Here is a 20677-nt window from a genome sequence, read left to right as displayed (position 1 = left end):
TAGTTTTCATTGTATAGGTCTTTCACCTCTTTTGTTAGGTTGATTCCCAAGTATTTTATTTTATTTTTTTTTTGAGGATATTGTGAATGGAGTGTTTTTCCTCATTTCCGTTTCAGAAGTTTTGTCGCTGGTATACAGAAATGCCTTTGATTTATGTGTGTTGATTTTATATCCTGCCACTTTGCTGAATTCATTTATTAGTTCTAGTAGTTTTTTTGTAGACCCTTTTGGGTCTTCTAGGTATAGAATCATGTCATCCGCAAATAGTGATAATTTAAGTTCTTCTTTTCCTATTTTTATGCCTTTAATTTCTTTCGTCTGTCTAATTGCTCTGGCCAGTGTTTCGAGAACTATATTGAATAGAAGTGGTGATAGGGGGCATCCCTGTCTTGTTCCAGATTTTAGAGGGAATGCCTTCAATTTTTCTCCATTCAGAATGATGCTAGCCTGAGGCTTAGCATAGATAGCTTTTACAATGTCGAGGTAAGTTCCTGTTATCCCTAGTTTTTCTAATGTTTTGAACATAAAGGGATGCTGTACTTTGTCAAATGCTTTTTCTGCGTCTATCGAGATGATCATATGGTTCTTATCTTTAAGTCTATTGATGTGGTGAATAACATTTATTGATTTCCGTATATTGAACCATCCTTGCATCCCAGGGATGAATCCTACTTGATCATGGTGCACAATTTTTTTGATGTGCCTTTGTATCCGATTCGCCAGAAATTTATTGAGGATTTTTGCATCAAGGTTCATTAGAGATATTGGTCTGTAGTTTTCTTTCTTTGAGATGTCTTTGTCTGGTTTCAGAATCATGGTGATGTTGGCCTCATAGAATGAATTTGGCAGCGCTCCCTCTTTTTCTATTTCCTGAAATAACTTGAAAAGTATTGGCATTAATTCTTCTTTAATGGTTTTGTAAAACCCCGCTGTATACCCATCTGGTCCTGGGCTTTTCTTGGTTGGAAGTCTTTTGATTGCTTCTTCTATTTCATCTATTGATATTGGTCTGTTTAAGTTGTGAGTATCCTCCTGACTCAGTCTGGGCAAATCATATGACTTAAGGAATTTATCGATGTCTTCACTATCTTCTATTTTATTGGAATATAGGTTTTCAAAATAATTTCTAATTGTCTTCTGTATTTCTGAAGCGTCTGTTGTAATATTGCCTTTTTCATCCCGTATGTTAGTAATTTGAGTTCTCTCTCTTCTTCTCTTCGTTAGCATGGCTAGGGGTCTGTCGATCTTATTTATTTTTTCAAAGAACCAACTTTTTGTTTTGTTAATTTTTTCAGTAGTTTCTTTTGATTCAATTTCATTGATTTCTGCTCTGATTTTAATTAATTCTTGCCTTCTGCTACATTTGCTGTTGTTTTGCTCTTCCTTTTCTAGGGCTTTGAGATGAAGTGTGAGCTCATTTATTTGTTGGTTTTTCCTTTTTTTGAGGAGTGACCTCCAGGCGATGAATTTCCCTCTTAAAACTGCTTTCATTGTGTCCCGTAGATTCCGATATGTTGTGTCTGTATTTTCATTTATCTCTAAGAATTTTTTGATTTCCTCCTTTTGTTTTCTGTAACCCATTGATCATTCAGTAACGTATTGTTCATTGTCCATGTGATGTAGGATTTTTCCTTCCTTCTTTTATCATTGATTTCCAGTTTCATTCCATTATGATCTGATAAATTGCATGGTATTATCTCTACCCCTTTATATTTACTGAGGGTTGCCCTATGGCATAATATATGATCTATTTTTGAGAAGGTTCCATGTGCTGCTGAGAAAAAAGTATATCCACTTGATGATGGTTGATATATTCTATATATGTCAGTTAAGTCTAGGTTACTGATTGTGATATTGAGGTCAATAGTTTCTTTATTCAACTTTTGTTTGTAGGATCTGTCCAATGGTGAGAGAGGTGTGTTGAAGTCACCCATGATTATTGTGGTCTATTTGATTCTTGAACTTGAGGAGAGTTTGTTTTATGAACGTCGCAGCGCCATTATTTGGTGCATAAATATTGATAATTGTTATGTCTTGTTGGTGAATTGTTCCTTTTAACAGTATATAATGTTCTTCCTTATCCCTTTTGATTAACTTAGTCTTGAAGTCGATTTTATTCGATATGAGAATGGCCACCCCTGCTTGCTTACGAGGACCGTGTGCGTGGTATATTTTTTCCCAACCTTTTACCTTGAGCCTGTGTATGTCTTTTCCAATCAGATGTGTCTCTGGAGGCAGCATATTGTTGGATTTGTTTTTTTAATCCATGTTACCAGCCTATGTCGCTTTATTGGAGAGTTTAAGCCATTAACGTTTAGAGTTACTATTGATATATGGTTTGTACTTCCTGCCATGTTTGATTATTTATCTCTTTTTTTTTTTCTAATTTAGTTTGTTTCTCCATGATTAGCTTTCCCCCCATCCTCTGTCTTTACCGAGGCTCTTCCCGCTGATGGTTTTGGTTATTGTTTTTCATTTCTTCCTCATGTAGAGTTTTGCTCAAGACGCTTTGCAATGCTGGTTTTCTAGCTACAAATTCTTTTAGCTTTTGTTTATCATGAAAGATTTTTATTTCGTTGTCATATCTGAAGCTTAATTTTGCTGGATACAGAATTCTTGGTTGGCATCCATTGTCTTTCAGTGTTTGAAATACGTTGTTCCAGGATCTTCTCGCTTTCAGCGTCTGTGATGAAAAATCCGTTGTTAACCTTATTGGTTTACCCCTAAATGTAATCTGCCTCTTTTCTCTTGTAGCTTTTAATATTTTCTCTTTGTTCTGTATATTGGATATCTTCATAACAATGTGTCTTGGCGTTGGTCTACTGTGATTTTGTGTGCTCGGTGTCCTGTATGCATCTACATTTGTATATCTGTTTCCTTTTTTATTTCTGGAAAGTTTTCTGTAATTATTTCATTCAGCAAGTTACTCATTCCCTTGGCATGAATCTCAGTGCCTTCCTCTATCCCGATGACTCGTAAGTTTGGTTTTTTTAAGTTATCTCAATTCTCTTGGATGTTTTTCTCGTGATTTTTCACCAGCCTATCTGAGTTGGCTAGATTCTTTTCAAGATGATATATTTTGTCTTCATTATATGACGTTCTGGCTTCTACTTGCTCCACTCTGTTAGTGATACTCTCGATTGAGTTTTTAATTTGGTTTATCGTTTCCTTCATTTCTAGAATTATTTTTATAATCTCTATCTCCTGATAAAGATGCTTAACTTCTTCTTTTATCTGTTTATGTAATTCATTTTCAATGTGATCTTTAAGGTTCCTTTCCATCTGTCTAAGGTGTTCCTTGAGTTCTTTATATGGCCATTTTTCTGATGACTCCAGGTCCTCCTGAATATTTAGGCTGTCCTTCATTGTTTGTACTCCTTTTCTTCCTTGCTTTTTTATGCTCATGATACTTCTTGTTCTGTTTGACTGCTGAGTTACTGTTTACTCTTATAAATTTATTTGATGCTTGGGAGGAGAGGTATTAGAAGGGAAGGGAAGAAGTCACTAAAGAGAGTGAGTTTAAGCAGGTAGAATTCAAGAAAGGGGGAATAAGAAAAGAAATGAAAAGACAAAAGAAAAAAAGTGAAAAGAAAGAAAGAGAAAACGAAAAAATAAAAATTTAAAACCAAAAAAAAAAATTATAATGATAATAAACAAATGGAAATTAAAGTTTAAAAAAATAATAGTAATAATAATAGAATAAAAAGAATTAAAAAAATTGAAACCATTAATAAGAAAGTTGAAGAGCAACAACAACATCAACAAAAAGTGAAAATAAAATTTTAAAAAATACCAATAATAATCATTAAAAAAAGAATAATAATAATAAATGCAGTCATAGAGCTCAATTAACTTCTCTTCCAGTAGGTGGGAACTGGGCCAGGCTTCTCTTCTTGATGGGTGGGAACCAATCACTGTTCCTCAGCTCTTCTTCCCAGACTGTGAGGGTCTCCATTCCTGAGTGCCTAGGGCCTTCTCTTGTGGTTCCTCAAGCCAGGCCCTGCTCACCTGTGAAGCTCGCCACAATACTGGCTACACGCCGTGTCTGCTGCTCCTGGGAGCCCTGTTTCCATAGATGCCTGGGCACACCCTTTCTGTTTGCCTCCCTCAGACCCTAAGTTTGTAGGGCTTGGGGCTGAGGACCCCCAGCGAATTTGTTTGCCCTCAGGTAGCAACTCCCCTGGTAGCTGGTGCAAGGGACCTCTGTTGTCAGCAGAGGGATACCCTGGGTCTGACTATCGTGTTCAGTTGGCTTTTACCTCTGTGAGTTCAGGCGGGCCGACTAGTTATTTCAGCAGGATCATTAGTGCTGAGTCACTAGAAGCAGGGGAACCAGAACTACAATGCAGCCCAATCCGGGCTCGGTGTGTTCTGAGAGGGGCAGACTGTTCGCCCGGGATCCCCTTCAGCTCAACAGTGCCTAGTGGTCCTGAGCAAACAGTATTTTGACAGTTTACTTCTCCCTATGCTCGCGCAGCTGAAGGGGTTAGAGACTTGATCTCTCCGCGTCTGCCGCCATGTTGGATCACTTAGATTTTAAATTGTCACTCATCTTATCAGCTGTTTCATTTAACTCGGCTGCTCACTCGCGCGGTGAAGAGTCTGCTCTATGGTGCTCCGCGGGAGGCAGCGGCGGCGCCGCCGCGGTGGCGGCTCAGCTGTGGCCTTCGGGACCCCCGGGGAGGGGGTGCGGGCTGGGGGACGGGAGGCAGCGCCTCGGGGCCACGCGGGCCGGGTACCGGACACGCGGGAGAGCGGGCGGGGTGGGGGAAAGAAATTGAGATCTAGATTTAGGGACTGAGCTTGGGAGGAGAGACAGCTGGGGAGAAGCAAAGCGGAAAGGCGGAGAGGAGAAGGAGAAGGGGCCGAGGGAGCCGGGCAGCTGGGGCTGCAGCCTTACTGCTCGCGCTGAAGTCGTGATGGACTCACTCCACCTTGGCTGGAGTCGTGGCGGATTCACTCCACCTAGGCCCCTTTCTTGACACGGCGCTGGGTTTTTGTCGACAGATCTCCTTTAATGATCTTTACCTCATCTTTTCAGACGCGGCGGCGTGGAGCACGGAGCGGCTTACTCACTTCCCGCCGCCATCTTCCACATTCCCCCCAAGTGTGTTTTTTATTGCTAGAGAGCATCTGTCTAAAAACCTTTCTTTCTGGTCTGCTGGGATAGAGAACGAGACTCCAAAAAAGGAACCATTCTCACCTCTCTGCATCAAGTCCTTGTTTACCCCAAAGCATTAGTCTATATCATTCTCTCCTAGGGTCCACAAAGCACCTCAAGTCCCAAAACAGGCCTCCCTAAAGTTTGTGTTCTATGGAGGGAAGATGGCCAACTGTCCCCCAAGTGGAATCATGTTTCCTTCCCCTACCTTTCCTTCTGTACTATTTATAGAGCTCAATGCACATGTTCAGTGGTTTTATTGCTTTATTGGGCCCCTCACCAAGAAGTTATGAAGGCACCGCAGGTAGTATGAAAGGGGCCACCAATGATGTTGGGTGTTGTGGATGTAGGAGTAGCAGGACTTTTGTCTTACTTCACTTTATGATTGACCTTAACCAACTGTCAGAAAACTGATGACTACACAGTTGTCAGTCACTTAAACGTGAATTTTCCTGACAGAAATACAGTTTTTCTAAGGGACCTAATACTCTACTTAATTAATACTACTTTCTGAGTATAAAATTTAACCTTGATAGTGATGCTATAATTATAATATTATTTTCTAAGAATGATATCGTGGCATTTGGGATAACTGCTTTTTAGATTACCGTAATTTTCTTTTACTTCATAAGGCACTTCAAATGATGATTTATTTTTTAACTTGCTGGTTTTAAAATCCTATCTGGAATCAGGGAGAAGGGTGGGTGCGAGTTGTATTCTTTCAGCCTCTTAAAACCAACACCAGGAATAAAATGTCTACATTAGATGTTTACTAGTAATTATATCAGCAGTGTGTAATTCAGAATCAAGTTCTGTTTTGCTTTCATGGTTTTTTTGGCAGTTCTGTTAGGGTGGCCAGTGGGAAAGATTTAGTATTGTCTAAATAGCTTCTGTCTCAGAACTCCAAAGGGACTGATGATTAAGCATAAGGTCACATTTTAAAATGAGCTGAATTTTACCAGCCTAGGCTTATGCAGATGTTTTTATGAGACAGCTTCTGTATGTGCCAGGCTCCTAGACAGGGCATGTTCCATGCATATGTGTCCAGCTTGTTCCTCTCTCCCTGTCTTTTGTCCTCTTTCCCTTTTTGCCCTTCTTTCCTTACTTGCCTTTCTTTCCATTTGCAGTTTATATTAAGAAAATACTGGAAGAAAGGAAAGAAAAACATGAATATTAAAACCATAAAACTAACTTCATTGAAACATAAGTGTCAAATTTGGCTTTAAAATTCCTAAAGCCAAAGATAAAAAAGAAACAAATTGAGCTGTCAGTATCAAAAAGGAAGATATATATCAGCTCTTAAGCGAAAGTTAAATGTTAATAGTCCTGGTGGGATCCTCTTGTGTGTGATGTTTCTTATCTCTTGCTGCTTCTAGAAACCCCCCACACCCTCCGAATTGAATTCAGGGATCATGCTCACTAGGCAAGCACTCTACCACAGAGCCACATCTCCAGTCCCTAGAAATTTTGTCTTTAAATAGTTTGATATGTGGTTTTGTAAACTCTTCTTTGGGTTGAATTTGATTGCAGATCTGTTTGCTTTCTGTACCTAGATGTTGACATATTTTCCCAGATTTGGGAAATTTGGCACTGTTGTTTCCTTATTATTTCTGACTACCTTCCTCTTCGTCCTCCTCCTCCTCCTCCCCCCCTCCCTCTTCTTCTTCTTCTTTCTTTTTTTATTGAATTATGCAGATCTTAGTTCTCTGGATAGTGTCCTATAATTCCTCTAAAATTTTATTTATTCTTTTTCTTTCTTATTGCTTTTTGCTCCTCCAACTGGAATTAAAATATTCTGTCTTTAAGCTCTGATTTTATGCTTGATTATACCTGCTATTGAAGCTGTCGAATTTTTCAGCTTAGTCATTGTATTTTTCATATCTAGTTTTTAAATTTTTTATTATTTTTCTTTGTCAAAATTTTATCTTGTATATGTATTGTTTTCCAAATTTCATTTAATTTTTCATGTATATATTATTAGAGTTTGCTGAACTTCCTCAACGAGATTGTTCTGAATGCTTTGTCAGTTATTTCCATTTCTTTAGGATCCCTTATTAGAGCTTTCTTAGTTTCTTTTGGTTGTATCATGATTCCCTGATCTTTAGTAACCCTTGTATCCTTGAACTGATATCTGCATGAAGAGACAGCCACCTCTTCTGGCTTTCATAGCTATTCTTTTGGCATAGGTAGAACTTTACTATTTAGTACAGCCTGTTATTCTGGGTGGGCCAGCTGATACTGACCCTGAGAACAAGCAGAGTTGCTGCTGGGCTCTGTTGTCTGGTAGTACTAATGGCGTGGCCCTGCGGTTAGGAAGAACCATTGGCTGGGTACTGCAATCACCTCTGATCTGGCAGAGGGTATATTTCCTGGTTAGACAGTATTGTTATTTGAATTGTGCGCACTTGAGTAGGGCTGTAGGCAGAGATCTGAGTTTAAGCAGAATCATTGCCCTAAATGAGTGGACTCTGAGGTTGGGTGGAGCCAGTTCAGACAAGTCTAGCCCCTGTACCGCATAGATATGCACTCTCTGCCTAGGTGGGGTCTTGAGGTGAGTTCTGAAGCTGGGCAGTCCCGCTCCAGCTCCTATGTACTCAAGCCAGCTTGAACTTTTCAGTGGGATTCTAGGAGCAATTTGCTCAGCTTTGTAAGTAAACTGTCATGGAGTGGTTTCACTCATCTGGCACCACTTCTGCTCCAGATCTGCATGCTGGTTGCTGTGTGCCCTCCCCTACCATTCTTTGTTTCTACTTGACACCAGGGAATCCTGTCCCATTGTTCCCTATGAGGAAGATTGAAGTAGGCTTCTGCAAAGCATCTCAGAATTCTGGGGAAGCTGGATGTCTACTTCTGGGTCTTTTCCAACCCAGAAACTGTGGGCCAGGGAATCTTCTATTTTGCTGTGCCAGGGCAGGGAGGAGTGAGGCATTCAGAGTTGAACTGTACCTCTTAACTTTCTAGCATAGTTTATATATGATTCTGTAATCCACATGGGTATATCAGTCTTATTCCTGAGTTTGGGGGTTTTCACAAAAGTGTTCTCTTCTGAGGATAGTTGCTAGGTGGACTTTGTGAGAGGAACATAGTGAAGCCTGGGACCTATTCTGCTATCTTGCTTTCTGTCTAACCCTCTACACAGCTTTTAATCTGTGTTTGACATGTTGTAAGTGCTACCTACGTGTGTTAGCTATTTCTGCTGCTGCTGATACTGATGATGATGATGGAATCTTTCCCCTACATGAAGACAGTGTCATCCACACAGAGAAAGACTTAAAGGGATGTCTGCGGTTGAAACCGGAAATCCCTCAGTAACATTTTCATACCTAATTAGGTGCTTGATGATGACCGAAAGCTCCACATCATGGAACACTGAAATGATTTGACAGATGTGACCACAGGAAGACCTTGATCACATTCCCATAGAACTTGGATCATTCTGGCTTTCTGGTGAGAGCCAGTATAAGTGAACTGAAATATTTTCTCGGTAACTAAAGAGAATAAATGATGAAACGATGTTACTTGATAAAGCAGTTGAAATTAGAAAAATCCTTATCAGAGATAGATTATATTTACAGAATAGTTAACATAAAGACATTTTTTCCTAATAATATTCTGGATCCAATAAGAAGTAACTGTTGAGAGCACTCCTGACATAAACCTTATTAGTGTAAAAAAAGGAAGAAATGTTAAGATATATTGCTGCCAGCAACTTTTGAGCTTCCAAAGCTCAGCTTGTAGTCATTAGCTCTTGTCCAAGAGAGCTCAAAGCCAGGGAGGGAACAATAACAGTTTCAAATAATTCTTTATAGCCTTTTTTTGTTATTTTATTTTTCATACTTTGAGACAGGAGATCACTAATTTGCCCAGGCTGGTCTCAAAACTGGTGGGCTCAAGTGATCCTCCCTCCTCAGTGCTGCATGGCTGTAATGTGCATCACTGCAGTGGATCAGCTGCACACTTCTATAAAATCATAATGGTGAGACCCAGAGCTATAGTGTATGAGAAAGGAGCTGCAGTTGTTTGGCAAGGTAATAACTTGGTATATGCAAAACATAGTTACCATTTTGAGATGTGTAGAAATAAACATGTATACTTAATGGATTATAGTCCAAAGAAGTATTCTACGGGAAATGAAAGCTGAAAGTGTTGTCCAAGGTAAGAATATGTTAGTTATCACGAATTGGGGTGAATATACTTTGTATACATCCAGAGATATGAAAAATTGGGCTCTATATGTGTAATAAAAATTGTAATGCATTCTGCGGTCATATATAAATTTTAAAAATAATGTTATAATTTAAAGACTTGACTTGGTGCTTTATTTGATTTCAGCCTATTAATTAAATGAACTTTAGGAGGGGATTTTGCTGAGTCAACTGGAAGTTACTTCAGATCCATTAATCAAGGAATCAAGAATCAAGGAAGGAAAGATTTGAAAGATGTATCAGCCACCCTAGAGTGTGTGCATGTGTATGTGTGGTGGGTCTTAGGGTTGAATGGGGCATTACAAAATTGGATAATCATCCTTCAATAGCCAGTTTAGGAAGAATATTGATATTTAAGTATAATGATTTTTCTACCGAATTACCTGTTTTGATGTGGAATGGCATGAATTAACTTGTGGCTTTTCGTCTTCTAGACCATTGCTCTTCCAGACAAGTGAACATGTAGCTAATAGTCCTGCACTGGGGGACATCATTCCATTCAGCATCATTATTCAGTTTTTGTTCACAAGAGCACCTGCTGAGCTGAAATCTCCTTTCCAGGTAATACAGCAAAGCCAAAACCCTCTTGTGAGTCTTCCCTGTTAATTTGTGAATATTGAGCAACTTAACAACCTAGAAAATATTTTTTTTAAATTATCAATTGAATCCAGAATTAGCCCTTTAAATAATGATGTCACAAGTAGTTTATGTTCATAAATTTTTTTTGATGGAGGCCCCATTTTCTTTGCTCTCCCACCATCAAGTGGGAAGTTCTGAAGGCTCTCAGGAGTTAGGAAGGTGCCTAAAGCCTGTGGCACCTTTTACAAGCTTCCATCAGGCAGATATGTGAGGGAATTTCACCTTGAAAATCCCCAAGAGTGCTTTATTTATTTATTTATTGTTTTAATTTTTGATTTTTTTAAAGTTATAGATGGACACAATACCTTTATTTATTTTTATGTGGTGCTGAGGATTGAACCCTGTGCCTCACACGTGCTAGGCAAGCACACTGTCATTGAGCTATAAGTCCAGCCCCTAAGAGTGATTTTTGAACCAGCATTTACTACCATTTGCTGAAGAATGTATTCATACTCTTCTCTAATTGTGTTTTGATCCTGCAGAGGGCAGAATGGTCCCATGCACGCTTCTCCCAGTGGCTGGATGACCATCCATCTGAAAAGGACAGGCTTCTCCTCATCAGGTAACTCCCTGTGTTTTAGGGTACCCACCTGGGATAGAAGCCCAAGGTAGGTGGGGGACACAGTGGGGATGAAGGGCAGTGCCTAGATAGACATGGACACAGGATTGCACCTTCTTAAGGCAGGCCACCTCATTGCAGAGACCACTCACGCTAGAGCGCCCAGCTGTGAACCTTTGGGTATGGTAGTTTTGCCCTCAATATCTAATACTTTCAGTCCTTTGCATCCTATTTTGTGCCATTGCATACCCCATGCAGGAATGGCACTATGCACTTCCAACTCTAAAAACCAACCTGCACTCTTTGGCTTAACTACACATTTTCTGTGTTATTTTCATGTGTTGCAGCTATTGAATTGGTGGAGCACAAATTTGAATGAACTTTAAACTCTACCCAGATATGAAATAATTGTTAGAAGGAGACAAGGACAACTTAACTATTTAGATTCTATGTGTCCTCCCATAGTGCCCTATGAGTTCACTGTGTATATACGTGTGTATGACAGCATGTGCACATGTTCAAACACACATACTGTATACTTCAGTTGTGCCGAGGTTGGGATGCTTTAACTGTTATCCTTCTTCCAACAATACTTTTTTCTGAAATTGCCCTCGCCAAGTTATCAAAGGCCTCCTACCCATCAGAAATCTTCATTCCTAAAGTGAGATGTGGCCCTTTCCTCTTGGAGCCTCCATGACCCCATGGACATGTTCATCTGTTTCTGTTATAACATCTCTGCCATTTTCCCCTTCTACCTCATTTGCTGAATTCTCTCCTTCCATCCATACTTTGAATAATATCACTTCCCATATTTTGTTCTTGGCTCTTTTTTGACTCATTCTTTCCAAATGTTGGTTCCCGGGTGAGTTCATCCAGACCTATGCCTGTTGTGGCCTCTTCTGTACTTCATGGCATCTGATATGTGACTTACTTGATTGCACAGGCCCTCAGGTACGTAAACTTGCTTTCATGTCACCACTTGAATGCCCCAAAGAAATCTCAGCACCAAAGTGTTCCAAATTGATCTTTTCTTACAAACCTTGTTCTACCATATTTCCTGTCTTGGTTGGGAGGTCACCATCACCTAACCAACCAAACTAGAAAACCTTTAAATCATCATTTGACTCCTCCATCACCTTTGTCCTCCAATCCAGTCAGTTGTCTCTGTCAAAGGGTTCTTGAAGCCATTCTCATCTCTGTCTAGGGTCTAGGGCCATGCCAGTTAGCCTGTGTTTAAGCCACAGTGTGGGTGATGAGCTGAGTACCCTACAGCCAGAATGGGGCTCATGGTGCTAAGGTGATTCTCAGTCCTGTTTGCTGAGAAGCATTTACAAAGCTTTGAAATGTCCTACTGCCTAGGTTACACTCTTGACTGCCTCAGAATTGCTGGTGCTATGGCCTCAGGATCTCTGTTTTTGTTTGTTTGTTTAATTGATTTTATTTTTTTAAATACAGGACAGCGGAATGCATTACAATTCTTATTAACATATAGAGCACAATTTCTCATATCTTTGTATACAAAGTATGTTCATACCAATTCATGTCTTTATGCATGTACTTTATGTTTTTTGCATTACAATTCTTATTACACATATATACCACAATTTTTCATATCTCTGTTTGTATATAAAATAGGTTGATATCCAGTTCGTGTCTTCATACATTTGGATAATGAGTCCATCACATTCCACCATCCTTGCTAATCCCCTGCCTCCTCCCTGTCCCTCCCTCCCTTCTTCCCTATCTAGAATTCATTTATTCCTCCCATGTTCCCCCTCCCTACCCCACTATGAGTTATCCTCCTTATATCAGAGAAAACATTCAGCATTTGTTTTGGGGGGTATTGGCTAACTTCACTTAACATTATCTTCTCCAGCACCATCCATTTACCTGAAAATGCCATGATTTTATTCTCTTTTATTGCTAAGTAAAACTCCATTGTGTATATATGCCACATTTTTTTTTTATCCATTCATCCACTGAAGGGCATCTAGGTTGGCTCCATAGTTTAGCTATTGTGAATTGTGCTGCTATAGACATTGATGTGGCTGTGTCTCTATAAGTATACTGTTTTTAAGTCCTTTGGGTATAGTCTGAGGAGAGGGATAGCTGGGTCAAATGAGTTCTTTATATACCCTAGAGATTAGTGCTCTATCTGATGTGTAAGGGGTAAAAATTTGCTCCCAAGATGTAGGCTCTCTGTTCACCTCACAGATTGTTTCTTTTACTGAGAAGAATTTTTTTAGTTTGAATCCCATTTATTGATTCTTGGTTTTAATTCTTGCACTATAGGAGTCTTATTATGGAAGTCGAGGCCTAATCCCACATGATGAAGATTAGGGCCTACTTTTTCTTCTATTAGACGGAGAGTCTCTGGTTTAATTCCTAGGTTCTTGGTCCATTTTGAGTTGAATTTTGTGCCTGGTGAGAGATATAGGTTTAATTTCATTTTGTTGCATATGAATTTCCAGTTTTCCCAACACCATTTGTTAAAGATGCTATCTTTTCTCCGTGCATGTTTTTGGCACTTTTGTCTAATACAAGATAATTGTAATTTTGTGGATTAGTCTCTGTGTCTTCTATTCTGTACCATTGGTCTACCAGTCTGTTTTCGTGCCAATACCATGCTGTTTTTGTTACTATTGCTCTGTAGTATAGTTTAAGGTCTGGTATAGCAATGCCACCTGCTTCGCTCTTCCTCCTAAGGATTGCTTTAGCTATTCTGAGTCTCTTATTTTTCCAGATAAATTTCATGATTGCTTTTTCTCTTTCTATGAGGAATGCCATTGGGATTTTGATCAGAATTGCATTAAATCTTATAGTGCTTTTGGTAGTATGGTCATTTTGATAATATTAATTCTGTCTATCCAAGGTCATCTTTGATTTCTTTCTTTAGGGTTCTGTAGTTTTCATTGTATAGATCTTTCACCTCTTTTGCTAAGTTGGTTCCCAAGTATCTTATTTTTTTTTTTTTTTGAGGTTATTGTGAAATGGGGTAGTTTTCCTCATTTCCTTCTCAGAGGCTTTGTCACTGATATACAGAAATGCCTTTGATTTATGGGTGTTGATTTTATATCCTGCTACTTTGCTGAATTCATTTACTAGTTCTAGAAGTTTTCTGGTGGAGTTTTTTGGGTCTTCTAGGTATAGAATCATATTGTCAGCAAATAGTGCTAATTTAAGTTCTTCTTTCCCTATACATATCCCTTTGGTTTCTTTCATCTTTCTGATTGCTCTGGGCCTCAGGATCTCTTAAGAGCTCATCAGACAGGTCCATTGTGCAGTCCAGACTATCACCCCCTGCCACAGCGAAACATTCCAGTTACCAAGTGAAAGACTCCACTAAGGAAGCTATAAGTGATCATTCATAAACATCAGCTCATCAGCTTCGGAGAGTGGCACTGAGCCCTTGGGTATGGTGTCCAGGACTGTGGCTACTGTGTAAGCAAAGTTGATTAGCCCAGACCCCTGCCCTTCTTTCTTGCCCTTCTGAACTCAGCTGTGAGCAGTGGGAAAGGTTGCAAGGGGAGCTTCCCATCAGTTCCCATGACTGGTTTCAACTGCCCTCTGAAAAGGCTTTGGGTGTGTGAGGGAGTCTGGGTCTAGCCTAACTCAGGCATTTGCAGGGTCTCTGTGAATTTTTTCCTTGTCCCAGTGATTCACTCAGCTGCAACACACTTGATAATAGACAAGAATTCAGTGAATTGAGCAGGGCTCATTTTGTCTTCTTAACGAGTTGGAATGAGTTCATCCACAACAGTTGTCCTGCTGTGGGTACATCACAAATCTGTTTTCTTTTGCTTCTCTTTAAAAATGTTCCTGAGTGATTTCATCAGCAGTGCTGTTGCTAAGCCTGTTTTTAGCAACTGAAAATCATGCTCAGAAATACTGTCATGCCTTTTAAATAAGGACTAACCAGGCTTCTACAGTTGACTGATACCAGAACCTTCTTGCCCTGAGCAGAAAATTTAGCCTTCCCTGGGGAATTCAGAAAAACTGCACTCTTGTAACCCAGATTGTTGGCAAGAAAAGGACCTTTGTTTCAGACGATATGCTTTTTAATGTATTACCACAAAACTAATTTCATTCCTGCATACCAAAGCATCACTGGGTGAATTTCTTTCCCCTGTAGATAAACCCAGGGTGACAATTGCCCTTTAAATGTCAGCACATTCCTTTTAGCTTCTGGGGTAAACCTTGTTGTATATTTATTCTGTTTCTCCCAGCATAATCTGTTACTTGTCATAAAGTAGGGCAAAATGAGGCAAGTATAAGTACTGCTGCCAAATAAATGGCAAATAGTGAACTCTCCTGCCTTTGTTTCCTTTTGACACCAAATGTTTTTCTGAATCTTCAATGAATAATAGTCAAGTTATTTCTAAAGTCAGAGTAATCACTGACTCATGAGGCCAGGTGGGGTAAGTGGGGCAGATTGCACCTACTCAGACCCACCAGGCAGGTGCTGCAGATGTGTGTGCACCCAGTTCAGAGATGACTGCCTCGCTCATACCCGTGAGTCTTCCTGTGTTGAATGTGTTTTAGTAAAGATGCTGTAGGAGGTTTTGATGAAAACATTTCTCAGGATATGCAGAATCAGAAAAACTGGCCTCAAACCCATCTACTTTTTTGTAATTTTTTTTTTTTTAGTTGTAAATGGACAGAATACCTTTATTTATTTTTATGTGGTGCTGAGGATCAAACCCCATGCCTCATATGTGCTGGGCAAGCTCTCTACCACTGAGCTACAACCCCAGCCCTCCATTTACTTTTAGTATTGGTAGTGCAGCAGCAGTCCTTCTTACTGCAGTCCTCTCTGAGAACACTGAGGTCAGAATTGTTCAGACTTTATTAACATAATGGTACTTTATCTATACAGTTATCAGAAAATGCTTGATACCACATGCATTGGACTGCTTGCCCTTTACCCTCTTATCATGGGCAAGGAGCCATAATAAGTATTTTTGCAAAATTCCCAAATCCCTGTTGAGGGTCGGTGAAGTTTGGTCTCCCCTTCTTGTATTGTTATGTCACTGTATTCAAATTCTGGGAACTGTGCCTGAGTTGGAACCTAGAGGAAAAAGCCTGGGGTTTAAACTGCCTTTTTAGACACTTAGTATATCCTTAAATCATGTATGTACGTCAGTACTAATCACACTGAATGTTTAATGCCTGACAAAGATCAACTTTATTTTCTATGAAAACCTCTACAGGGTTTGTGTATGTCACATTGAGCAGTGTTGCCATGTTACACAAGCCATTCCTCTAGTAATAATTTGTGTTTTGTTTTTTTCCCATTAAGGATAACTTCAGTAATCATCTTATTTTGGTTACAAACCAGAGTTGAAACTAACTCTTACATAATTCTTGGCCTGACTTCCAAGAAAGCTAATGTTTTGCTGAAGCAAATGAAGTAATTTAATAAGTGCTTGAAAATCTTGCTCTGATTTTATGTGGGAGGGCAGCTTCATCTGTTTTTCTCCCGGTAGTTCTGGTAGTGTTTTTGATGAATATAAAATAAAAAATAACTAATTTCTGAGCTGCAGAATTTTACATATTGTGTAATTTATATAATGTCTTATTCTTTTAAATGCAAATGAAACTGCCAAGTTGATTTGTGTGTATTAAACAGAATAGATATAATTCATTCACTCTGGCAGTTTCTATGAATTTCAACACACTTATTTCTTAGATCAATATATACATACACATATATACCATTTCTCAAAGATAATTTAGTCCTTGGGGGTGTCTATTATATATGAGTCTTCAGGACTTCACTTGTGGAATAGAGGCAGTTGCCCAGAACAGCATAGCAACTAGCAAAGTATTAAAAGTAACAGGTTTTTTAGAGAAATAGCTCCATTAATGGTTGGCTTTGACATGAACTGAAGCATCTCACAAAACATTGTGCTCTAAGAGCATTAAATTCCATGTATATGCCAGTTAAGAATTATGTATTAGTGGGACTCAGGCTTAAGCATGTGAGCCAAGTAATGACATTACATCTTATTCAAGCAGCTGGTTTCAGAGGCCTGCCCATTCCTCCACATGTTGATTTAAAGGACTCATGCCCTGAACAGAGCATGGATCCAGCCTTCAGGAATCCCAAAATGCTGAGTCCTGCAGAGTCAAGGCTGTCGATACAGAAGTCAGATCTTTCCACAAATTTATGTGACTCCAAGATGATTTCCATTCTTTTGTGCTTCTAGGATTTAGGAGAGGCTCTACTAAAAGGGAGCATTTGAAGCTGAGTTTAAGAGAAAAAGAGCTCTGCAATGATGAAAACAAGGAAGGACATTGCAAGGATAAGGATAATGAATGCACAAAGGCCTAAGAGATTATCCTTATCTCATTTACCATGAGATGGTCGAAGATGAACAGGCCCTCTCCCAGCTGCTAACCTAATAGGGAAATATTTCATTTTCAGCAATGTATGAACAAATACCCTTGGTCTCTCTCTGAGTGGATAAGGGTTCAGACTAATAATCACAAGTGCAGTTTAGCTGCATTGCACATTATTTGGTGATAAAAAAGAAAAATACCAAGTGATGTGAGGTCTTTTTAGGCCACATCAAACTGTCAGGAAGCCAGCAAGTGCGTGGAAAAGGGCCGGGTGGAGGTCTATGAAAAAGCTGGTACTCAGCTGGATGTGACTCAGGCATAGCAAATGTTATGATGCTTCAGGAGGAGAGCTCTTGTTGTAATGTAGGGAAGACTGACCAGGAGGGGGAAAGCCAGCACCAGGATGACCACCTAAGAGGTGACAGCATTCTTCAGGACACAAGACAGCAGGGGTTCAAATAAGCAAAGTGAAGATCAGGGACTCTATGTGTAAATATGTGAGGTGAATTTATAGGAGTGAAAGAGAACTGATAGAAACCTTAAGATGCTGGTGTCCTCTGTTAAAATAAGGGAAGGCAGGCAGAACACTGCCCTAAGTGTTTGGTACGTGAGTTTGAGGGATACCTGGAAGCAGATGTGTTAACGATGTCCAAAAGACAGTAAACAGAAATCAGGAGGGTGGTCAGGGCTGGAAGAATGAGATATATGAGAATTATTGCTGTATGAAGGTGATTGATGGTAGAAGACACTGCAGATTGAATGATTTCAGTGTTTGGGAGAAAAAGAAAAAGAAAAGCCAGTTCAGAGTTATATATTAAATGGGACTTGAGACTGAGTATGTGAGTTAAATAATGGAATTAACATCTTTATAGAAATGCTCTACTTCAAAGTATGAAATTTTGAAGAAAACAGTGTCACAAAAATTGATTTGTATACCTTGCACTTAAGTAGGCCAAAATGAACAGTCTTAGAACTATTCTTTTTAGCTTCCACTTAACCAGATGATGTAGTTCTGGGAATGGCAAATTTTCCAAAAAGGGTCAGATACATTTTAGATTTTGGAGGCTCTATAATCTCTTCCTGAACCATTAATTTAGCCATGGTGATGTAAAAGCAGCCCTAAACCATAGATAGAACGAGCAGAGAGTGACATTTTGTCTACAGGCATTTGCTGACCCTGATATAATTCATGAAAAAATACCATCATGAATTTACATGGAACCACGTACCCTTGACTAAATTCAGACTGCTTCTCATCACATAACTTATAAAAAGAGAGTCCTATAACATTCTAGTTGTGGATTGTGTGTAGTCCATAAAATATTGTGAATATCATGTACCTACTAGTGGTTAGCATACATGCCAAAGGACCCCACCCCCAGCACTCCTAAACATGTCTTTCCAAGGTGTCATCTCCTTCGTTCTGTGAATACACACAAACTATGTGCAGTTTTCAGAGGTGTCTTCAGTAGGGAAGCAGGGGGGAGGGAAACAACACATATTTAGAAGCCAGAGAGCCTATGACTAGATCACTACATAAAATGCAGATTGACAAAGTTTGCAGTTTTGCATTTTACTTTGTAGTTACATAGTAACACTATCATTAAATGTTTGAGGCTGTGGGTTACTTCCTGTGTGGTATAGCGTTCCAGAAATGGATTTATTTCTATTTTTTTTAAATACTATTTACCCCCCAAACTGTTTAATGTGGGTAATGTTATGATACTGTTTTCAATTTGGTTTCAGGGGAGCCCTGGAAGCTTATGTTCAATCAGTGAGAAGTAGAGAAGGCAAAGAATTTGCACCAGTGTATCCCATAATGGTTCAGCTGCTTCAGAAAGCTATGTCTGCTCAATAATAATGTGAAACCTTCGTTAATCTACATACTGCACTAACCCAAAATATGCAGTTACTGTGCACTCTTTAACATTTTGACTTTAGATGTCAAACTTGATCTTCAGCACAACCTCACGGACCTGACTTTTCCAGAAATAATCCAACTTTTTTCCTTCTGATTTCAGATTTTTGTAATAGACTAGCTGAAGTTTCTTTCCCATCACATTCCCCTATGGTTACAGTCTTTACTGTTTTTAAAGGGATATGATCAAGTGATAATACTGCTTCCCCCAACCTGCCTGCTTCTGCATTAAGTGTGTAGGCCAGTGGTTCCCAAATAGGACTGCATATTCACATCGTCAGGGAAATTTTTAAAATCATGAGGCCCAAGTTTCACCCTAGTTGATACATTTTGGAGTGGTGGAAACTAGGCATCAATATTTCTAAAAGCATGTCCCTAAAGTGATTCTAATGTGCAGCAAAGTTTGTTAACCAGTGGCACATCCCAAAGCTCAGACCACTAAATGTTCTCTAAATGTCAAACTAATAAAGCAAGGTTTTCTTTATACTTTGTTATTTTATTAAAAGCAGACATTGGTGGTTCAACCTTGTGACAAAGATGACAAGTTAAAAATAAATTTTCTTCTACCAGAGTCTCTATAAAGTCCTTATCTGTCTATTGCTCTTGCCCCATTAATTTTAAAAATGTGTCAATACCCTCATAATTATAAAACTAATAAAGTCTGTTTTCCATCTCCTGATCATGTTATTTTGACAATTCATATATAAAATTTAGTCCAGATCAATCAGAAGTCAGAGATAAACTTTTTTCATTTTATTTGAAATAATATACAAGAATATAGTGTGCAAAATTGAGGGGCAACATCATGAAGAAGTGTAAATGAACTGAAATCAATTTTACAGTTGTGATTCCTAACCAGAAACACCACTTGGTAAGTAACATGAAAAGCCATGATTGTAGCTCAGAGCAAAAGCAGCTGTATTGCCAATGTATTTGCTCTAATTTTAGACAGTTGGAGGAAAAGTAAAGTGCAAGTGTTGCACTGCAATAAGTGCAAAGTCTGCCCCCACCATAAAGATATGATGACAAAATATATTTAAGATACGTGGCTGAGGAGATATAGAACACAAAGTTAAAAAATACAATGGTGTCGGACTGTTAATAGCACCATTACAGTGACTATATCCCAATGCTATTAACTATTATAACTTTACCTTGGCCCAGGCTAGGTCTCCACTGCAATAATGGATTAGTGCTGCCACCTGCTGCATGAACTCAGCATGCCTGTGGTAACTGCAGCAGGTGGCATTTTTTGCTGGGACAGCCATACCATCCACTTTCCACATGTTACACAGTCTCTTGGCACTGGCCAGACTAAGAGCGCCTGTTTGGCACAGATGCTGGGCCACATGGTGGGTGCTCACAGAAAGGCCAACCCCAGCTTCTGCTTCATTTCATCTTGTTTACAATACAGATTAATAAGCAGTAAGGAGCCAATGTATAGACAGCAGTTACATATTTTTTAATTCCCCTTTGATACGATTTAAAATAAAACAAGTATACACTTCTCCTCTCTTTCTACTATACTTTAGCACCACAGGATATCAATTTTCAAGCCTATATTACCTGATAGACATATATGAAGTTTGGAAGGAAAATAAGGCAATTTGGTTTACAATGTTGATAGTTTTAGCATACTTAATGCTCTAATGGAGAAAGCAAATCCTCACTCATATTATTAAATCATTTCAAGACTCAATGCTATCAGTATCTTATGGTCACACGAATTCAGGACAAATGGTGAGACCTGGATCTTCTTAAGTCTTTCCATCAAGAGTCAATGTTTATGCAACTATAGACTTAAGAACATAAGCATCCTGGTTTAATGTTGTTGTGAGCCCTGTGGAAATAAA

At 39.1% G+C, this 20677-nt stretch overlaps 2 protein-coding genes across 2 annotated transcripts in view; one reads left to right on the top strand and one right to left on the bottom strand.

Annotated features, from left to right (window-relative positions):
* The window catches only part of COG5 (component of oligomeric golgi complex 5), a 336390-nt gene extending 316931 nt beyond the window's left edge, over window positions 1–19459 (top strand). The window contains exons 20-22 of the mRNA XM_081282899.1: window positions 9801–9927; window positions 10488–10567; window positions 18653–19459. Coding sequence (XP_081139025.1) covers window positions 9801–9927; window positions 10488–10567; window positions 18653–18764 — 319 coding nt within the window. The 3' untranslated portion in view covers window positions 18765–19459. The remainder of the gene's footprint in view (window positions 1–9800; window positions 9928–10487; window positions 10568–18652) is intronic.
* Window positions 19460–19555: 96 nt separating this feature from the next.
* Window positions 19556–20677, bottom strand: part of HBP1 (HMG-box transcription factor 1) — a 30814-nt gene continuing 29692 nt past the window's right edge. The window contains exon 11 of the mRNA XM_081288525.1: window positions 19556–20664. Coding sequence (XP_081144651.1) covers window positions 20647–20664 — 18 coding nt within the window. The 3' untranslated portion in view covers window positions 19556–20646. The remainder of the gene's footprint in view (window positions 20665–20677) is intronic.

Source organism: Spermophilus citellus, assembly GCF_964194105.1.
Source record: "Spermophilus citellus genome assembly, chromosome: 3".
Lineage (NCBI taxonomy): Eukaryota > Metazoa > Chordata > Mammalia > Rodentia > Sciuridae > Spermophilus > Spermophilus citellus.
The sequence above is the reverse complement of the archived record's forward strand: the minus strand, read 5'-3'. Positions and strand labels throughout refer to the sequence as shown.